The sequence below is a fragment of the Trifolium pratense genome, linkage group LG4, assembly GCF_020283565.1.
Source record: "Trifolium pratense cultivar HEN17-A07 linkage group LG4, ARS_RC_1.1, whole genome shotgun sequence".
Lineage (NCBI taxonomy): Eukaryota > Viridiplantae > Streptophyta > Magnoliopsida > Fabales > Fabaceae > Trifolium > Trifolium pratense.
In genome coordinates this window covers 47879284-47887680 of record NC_060062.1, presented here as the reverse complement: position 1 = coordinate 47887680, position 8397 = coordinate 47879284, and the positions used below count along the sequence as shown (strand labels likewise).

Below are 8397 nucleotides of genomic sequence, written 5' to 3'. Positions count from 1 at the left end.
CAATTAATCAATTTATTCAATAACAAAACACACACAAAAGAGAAATTCAGATATGAGTGCATGATTGAATATCTACCTATAATCATTCTTCTTTTTTCTAGACCTAACAATGTCATGCTAAAGAGATAGGTAAGAGAGATTAAGTAATACTAATTATCCTGATTAACATAATAATTGATCATAAGAATTGGACTATAATCATGGTTTTAATCTATTTACTGGAATATAAATTTTTTGAGGTTTCAACAACAGTATCACAACTGTAATTTTGACAGAATCAATGTTTTACAATAATATATATATAAAAGGTTCACAACACAGTAACAATTTAAACAATGATGTAATATTCTAAAAGGAAAATTGTGGTAGATTACCAATTCATGATCTCAGATCTATATTTTCAACAAAAAGAATTTTTTTTTAAGAATTTTCAACAAAAAGATTATAAGAGAGAAAACTTGAAAAGAAAATAAAGCGGCGAGAGAGTTTACTTGTGCTAGCTAGCGAGAAGTGTGACAATGCAAGCAAGATATGTTGCTCAAATTTCTTCTCCTTCAACACACTACTATGACAAGCAATCTTTCTTCTTATCCTTTTTATAGCAAAAAATGTAAACGTTTCTCTACTACGTGACTTTTGTAACTGCATTTCAAAGCTAATTAATGACGTCAATAATGTTTTTTAATACTAAAATAAAAAATAATTTGTTGGTCAAACACACTAAATAACATGTTTTTGGAATCTTGTTTTTTTTTCTTCTGTGTTGACTCTCTGACTTTCAAGAGAAGAATTTGATAATTCTTATTTTGGTTGTCAGGTATAGTAAAAAATATGAATGTTTCTCTTTTTTTATTTGTTATCATGATATTGGTACGAAGTTTTCACCGATGTTAGCGATGACTAATCTCCGCCAGATAATCTATGGGGCACACATAGTGGGTTCTCCCATCCCAATCGAATTTTCTCCATATGCATGAGTCAGGAATCGAATCCCTGACCACATGCTTAAGGGGACCAAGAGTCTTACCACTTGGACCCATTCATTGTTGGTAATGTGAACGTTTATCTGCTACATAACTTTTGTAACTGCATTAGTGACGGAGCCAGAAACTTTGAATAGTGGGAGCAACATTTAGGTAAACAAAAATATAATATTAATAATATACTATCATTTTCAATGCATATATTGAATCTATCATTTTTTCTTTATAAAAAAATCTCTTTTATATCCTTTTAAAATTTCTTAACAAATCTCACTTAGAGCATCTCTAATAGGGGTATCTAAAGGAGTTTTATATGCTAAGAGCTCGTACCTATTTTTTTCTCTTATCATTAGAGAAACCGTGATCATGACAGAGTGAGTATAAAAAAAATCGAAATATACTTTATTTAAGGTATCGTATCATCAATTTAATATTGACTTTTTTCTATGAGTTGCATAATTTTGCATCATTGGAGCACAATATGTATGAGTACATACATAACAAATAAAGTTTGCCAAAAATCAACTTAAATATGAGTAATTATTAAATATTAAACAAGTCTTGTTTAAAGAAAGGACAAACCACCATTTTAGTCCTTGAAAGTGTATCTCGCTGTCACATTTGTCCTAGAATGTATCAAAATTGCAATTAGGTTCACAAGTGTCTCTTTTATTAATCATTTTGATCTTCAAATCTGATTTTAGGTAGTCAACTTAGCACTCAAATGTATTTTACATTGGTCATTTTAGTCCATAACATTACTAATAAAAGAGATACTATGGATGTATTTACAATTTCAATATATTTAAGGATCAATATAACAGCGAGTTACACATCCAAAGACTAAAATGATGGTTTGCTCTTAAAGAAATGATACTATATAAAAGAAAAACATATACATGCATTATTGTGAAGACATACTATGTCATTCGTTGTTGTAATATATGCATCTTTTTCCAAAAAGAAAAGTATTTTAAACTATGCATTGATAGGCACATATACATATTACTAGTACATGCAAATTAAAATTGAAGTGGGGGCTCCTGCCCGCACAGCCATGTACATGGCTCCGTCCCTGGGGGCACACATGGTGGGCTCTCCCATCCCAATCGAATTTTCTCCATATGCATGAGCTAGGAATCGAACCTCTGACCACATGCTTAACGGGACCAAGACTCTTACCACTTGGACCAATTCATTGTTGGTAATGTGAACGTTTCTCTGCTACGTAACTTTTGTAACTGCATTTCAAAACTAATTAATGACGTCAATAATTATTTTTAATACTAAAATAAAAAAGAATTTGTTGGTCAAACGCAATAAATAACATGTTTTTGGAATATTGTTTTTTTTTCCTTTTGTGTTGACTCTCTAACTTTCAAACAAGAATTTGATAATTCTTAGTATTTTGGTTGCGAGGTAAGTAAAATTTGACAAATAATTGTTTTACTCGTAAATTGAATCGCCCGAATAATATCATTTAATGAAACTTATTAACCACTCAAGTCAAATCACCTTATTCTAGTATACTTCATCCGTCCCAAATTATAAGAGAAAATAAAAAAATTACACTTATTGTGAGTTTTCCATGCATGGAATAAGTTGCATAGGAAGATGTAAAAACAATTTTTATTGGTTGTTGTTAATGAGAAAAGGAGAGAGATAAAAAATTAAATGCAATTTGAATTTAATTTTATGAGAACAGGGAAAAACATTCTTGAAAATCATTTTTTCCCTTATAATTTGGAACAAAAAAATGGGATTTTTTCTCATTTAAATATCACAAATTTCATTTTTCGTTCCTATAAAATATTTCAACAAATTTTGATTCCCTAAAAGTTTTCTGTCATGCGTCAAAAAAATGTTTTCTGACAAAATTTTGTATCCTTTCTTTTAAGTCAACTTATGTATACACTCATATTTGTGAATGACTTTTTGTATTTATGTTTATAATATTATAAGAATATCTTCCACAAAAATTTAGAATTTTTTAACATAAGATGCATTAAATATGAACTTTTAAGCGCCAAAAACTTAAAAATTCATATTTAATTAAAAATCAAACTTTTGCAAGAGAGATTTCTATAATGTACTATACCTGACCGCGGAAATAATTCAAAATTCTGAATAGTAGATATGAGTTGACTTAGAAGCTGGGACCAAAAGTTATGACAGAAAATATTTGAAGTACAACCATTTCTTTAAACTTTTTTAATTAACTTAAAATAAAATTTGAGATATTTATAATGAAGAGCAGCTTATTTTTTATTTTTTTTTATCTTAGATGAAGTGGTAATCCACTAAAATTAAACTCACATATAATTGTGAGATTCCGGGTTCAAATCCGGGTCACGACATGGATGTAAAGCTAGAAGCAACTGATTAATAATTTAATGTAAAATTATGAAGACAAAATCATTTTGGTCTTTTATTTGATTTTAGTCCCTGTTCACAAAACTTGAAAATGTGTCGGAGTAATTTTTTGTCAGACTTACTTATGACTAATTTTGATCCCAATAAAAAAAAATTATACCCTTGCAATTTTCAAAAAAATTTAAAATGGTCCTTAATAAGTTTTTTATAATAAAAATGTTGAGGTGTCTAATGATGCAACACGGTAGACTTCATAAAATATAGGCTTAAATATGAAAACGGTCCCTGCAAAAAAAAAGTTTGATATTTTTTTTTTTGACAAAAGTAAAATTTTTTATTTTAGTCCCTGCAAAATACCAAAACATTTAAAAAAGTCATTGAAGTGAATTTTTAGCTGAGATGTCAAGTAATTGATGATTTGACAGATGCTCACTAGGATTTTTGACGTGGAATTAACATGTCATTTTCATTTAAAAATAAAAAAATAGAAAATAGCATGTCAGATTTTAAAAATAAAAAATAAATAAATTGAAAAATAGAAATAGAAAGTTAATACACTTACAAAAAAAAGTTAACATATTAGATTTTAAAAAAAAAGTTATTAAAATAGAAGAAAAAAATCACGCAATGAATAAAAAAACACAGTTTCCGTTCATCTTCTTCAAACCGCAGATGGGTTAATTTTATTTTGATGGTAATGGTTTAATTGAAATTTAAATTTAGGGTAATTAAGAAAGAGTTTATGTTCATTCTTCTTCAAATTGTAGAGTTCTTCTTCGTAACTTCTTCTACTATTTGTTTTTATTCATCTTCCTCAATTTCGTGTTCATAATTTCGTTTTCTACTGTTTTGGCTTTGTACATCACCATGAGTATCTGACACCCACACACAACACCTTTGCTACTTGATATCTTTTTTAATTTCTTCTTTGTGTGATTTGTCCTTCAATCGTAGCTTTGATTCAAGAACCCTAATTTTTGCACTTCCTTCTTTGCGTGTTTCTTCTTTGTGATTTCTTTCTTCTATTTTGATAAAAAAAAAATTAAAATATAATTTTTTTTGAAACAAAAATATAATATATTTTTAAATCTAATATATTAACTTTTTTTGTTAAGTATATTAACTGTTTATTTCTATTTTTCAATTTATTTTGTTTTTTTTTTGAAATCTGACATGTTATTTTTCACGTCATCAAAAATCATTGTCAACGTCTGCCAAATCATCAATTACTTGACATGTCAGCCAAAAATTCACCTCAAGGACCTTTTTAAAAGTTTTGATATTTTGCAGCATTAAAATCAAACTTTTTTTTTTTGCATGGGCTAAAATCAAAACAAGCCGTAATTGCAGGGACCATTTTTATATTTAAGCCTATAAAATATAACATTAGAGTTCAAAACCAAATTATACTAAGATGATGATGCAACACGGTGACAACCATAACTGCCCTGATATTTTAAGACACAATATTGCTCAGACACACCCTAGCATTGATAAACCTCTTTGATTTAATATGCAACCAATTGCAAGAGTAAATCTTCACAACCAACACCATCTTTTCTAAGTTATTTTCCTTATTATTGAAAATTTTCTTGTTCATTGATTTTCAAATACTCCAAACACAAGCAAACCATATCACTCACTCCGACCCACTTTGAAAAAGCTTTTCCACTGCCTACCAATCCTTCAAACTGCTCAAAAAATATTCCGAACCATTGGCACATAGCGAACTAAATACATGAAAACACATAACACTCAAAAAATAGATGAAACTTGACCCAAAGTCCCTCTTTTGAACAAATTATATATCTTTTGTTTCTATTTTATTTTGAAACATTCTCCAAGCCAAACATGATAATTTTAAAGGGACCGATTTATGTTACGCCTTTGACCAAAGTGGATCCGAAATACTTGGCAACTTAGTCGACATCCCAAAATATAAGCAAAAAGTGGTCAACCAAAGTGGATATATTTGGACTAAATTTTTAACCAAATACATCCACTTTAGTTGACCACTTTTTGCTTATATTTTAGGACGGAGGGAGTACTATAAGATAAAATGAATCTCATCCCCATAACTTTTTGAGATAAATGTCCTTCAAACATCCTATACTTCCTTCTCTAATACTAGTACTCCCCATTCGTCCTATGTTTTATTCACTAAAGAAAAACTATCTTGGTATACTTGGTTGAACCTTATAGTTATAACCCAAAACGTCGTGTTTCATTATTTACGCTTTATCATCTCTTTTATCTTCTATCTACGAGCTGTAGTTCTAACACTTGTAAACTTAGAAAGGAGAGCTTAATATTCCACTACGTTCCATTGGATTTGGATGGATGAATCTCTCAAGTCACCAGCTAATTTATACGAAGCACTCTACACATAAAATGAGCAAGGGACAAATACTTAAATATGTTGGAATTTTTTTTTTTTTTTACTCAACCAGATAGCAGCTCCTAGAGTGAGATACGTACATTTTTTTATGAAATGATATACATATTGATTAACAATTAAATATCTTTAGGTCATTTTAATTTTTTTTGACTAAATCTTTAGGTCATTTTAATGATACTTCTAATATGAACCAATTTCATAACCGGTCCATCATATAACCAATCTTGAAAATTATTTAAAATTTCAACCTGGTTTTTACAATTGAAATAATGATTAATTCATACAAGTTCGATTAAAACAACAAAAAATAAATTAAAAAAACTTAATCCAACTGAAAGCACGTTGTATTCAAAGATCGTACATAGTTAAACATACTATTCACAATTGCATAATACAAGAACAAAAAACAAAAAAGTTATTTAAGGCCAAGTCATGCATCAAATCAAGGTGCGCGGGTCATATCATAATATGCATGCATGGTTCAATCTTTCTGTCAAGGAGAAGAGAAAGTGTCATCGACGTGTTGGAGCCACTTGTGTTCTTGTCCAGAGTTTGACTCTCTTTTCAAAGTGCCTAGAAGAGCTTCAAAAGCATTTTTGGCTTTGTTATAGGACTTGCGTTGCTTGATGCGCCTAAGGACAACATGTTTGTCCAATGTTTGAGAAGGGGATTTTAGGTGGAGCTGGCTTGAGATGCCATCACCAACTCTTGCAGAGTCCTTAATGTTCTCCCTTATGTCTGTATGATTTTTATCAATAATCTCCTTCTCCCTCTCTGAAGTCAAAGTTGATTCAGATCTAGAAACCGTAAAAGCCATTCTCTTATATTGTTATAGTAGTCTATACCATAGGAGCTAGCACGAACATAACAAAGGAGAAGAGGTTCACTTGTGATATATACTAGAGACGGTGTAATAATTAATCTTCTTTACATTATTATTAATTTGTGAACCGCTGAGCCAAAAATACAGGCAGAAGGGACAAAGAGCACGTGGCGAATGATGCAAACAGATTCTGTTGGTTCTGCTAAGAAGTGTGGTGTCAAACTTGCATGATGACACGTATCAATTTTCCTCTTCGTGGCAATAGACATTTCACTTAGGATATTTGGTGGCAGATGTACTATGTTATTAGAAGAAATAAAGAATTCAGTCCAATGGATCTCTTACCCTGACATGAGGGCAAAAAATTAACTTAACAAATGTTTCTTTTCACTTCTATCTAATTAGTAGGGTTTTCCACCACCCTCTTTTTACATGCATTCCAGCTGAAGTTCAAGGTTTAAAATTCTGTTCAGTGAAAAGGAAAGCTATTTTATCCATCATCAATTTAGCAGGAGCTGAATTATTTACCTTTCACAGTAGAGTAGTGACATTAACTTCAAGATTTTGAAACTGTTGGTACTCCAAAATATAACTTTGAGACAGTTTATTTATTTGGAAGTTAACTTCTAAATACGGCTTTTTCTAACATGCATAAGCAAGGTAGGTCTTGTATGATGCACAACATATTTTTACCATTGGATTAAAGAGATCCACAAAAGATTGTGGTACACCTACCGTACTTAATTAATCCTTATCATTATCTCTCTCCAAATTCCTCTATACACCAGATCTGCTCCGAACACCGTCCACCCACCAACCATATCACCATCTCGACGGCGACCTCAGCACCAACCTCTATTTGCCTCTTCCTCCATTCGTCTGACCCAACAGCACCGACCACAAACTCGCAGCGTCGCCGCCATGAACATATCGTCACTGTTGCAACTCTTTCTAATTGAGCTTTCTACAATTTTTTATTTTTATGAGATTCACCAGCATTTATTTATTTATTTATTACCTGTTCGGAATATTTTATCTTTTATTTTTGTTTCTCTTTTATCTTTGAATCATTTTTTACTTGTTTTTTTATCATCGTTTTCCAAGCCTATGCCAAATGTGAATATTATTTATTTGAAGAACATACGTATTACGGACAATTAGTTGAGTGTAAGGATCAAGGATGAGATTGAAGTATAATGAATGGTAAAATAAAAAATTGGTCTTTCCATAACTGAGAAACAAACCTGCATTGCTATTGTGAAAAAGAAGAGTGGGAGAGTGAAATTGGAAGAGACAGAAAGACGAAGAGAGAGGGATTGGAATATAGTAGTGGTCAGTGGACTTAAATTTGGGTTTACCGGTGGTAGTCCGCGGTGTTATGCCCACCATATGGAAGTGGACTTAAATTTGGGTTTACCGGTGGTAGTCCGCGGTGTTATGCCCACCATATGGAGGAGGAAGAAGAAAAAAAGAGTAGATTTAGTATGAATGGCGTATTATTATGTTTGATGGAATCTTAGATCTAACGGTGGAAAATGGTCTTGCACGGGGCAAGACTTAAACAAGTTGTGCATAGTAGACTTCGCCTCTAAATACTACTATTATATTGCCTTCCAAAAGTAAAAATTCAGAACACCATATTTACATTTTGAAAGGCATAAACAGACCAGAAGTTAACTTTAGGTAGATATAAACAATACCAAAGTTTACTCTTGTAAGCTAACATAACAAAAAATTATATCTTCCAAAAGTCTATTTTCAAATAGAGGTACTGAGGGTAAATAGATAAAAATCATCTCGTAGAGATGTTTCTCTAGAGT

At 30.9% G+C, this 8397-nt stretch overlaps 1 protein-coding gene across 1 annotated transcript; it reads right to left on the bottom strand.

Moving 5' to 3' along the window:
* Nucleotides 1–6097: 6097 nt before the first annotated feature.
* Nucleotides 6098–6577, bottom strand: LOC123881639. The gene has a single exon (XM_045930362.1). It carries the CDS (start codon nt 6569–6571, stop codon nt 6248–6250), a length of 324 nt encoding a protein of 107 aa, XP_045786318.1. The 5' UTR covers nt 6572–6577; the 3' UTR covers nt 6098–6247.
* Nucleotides 6578–8397: the final 1820 nt, after the last annotated feature.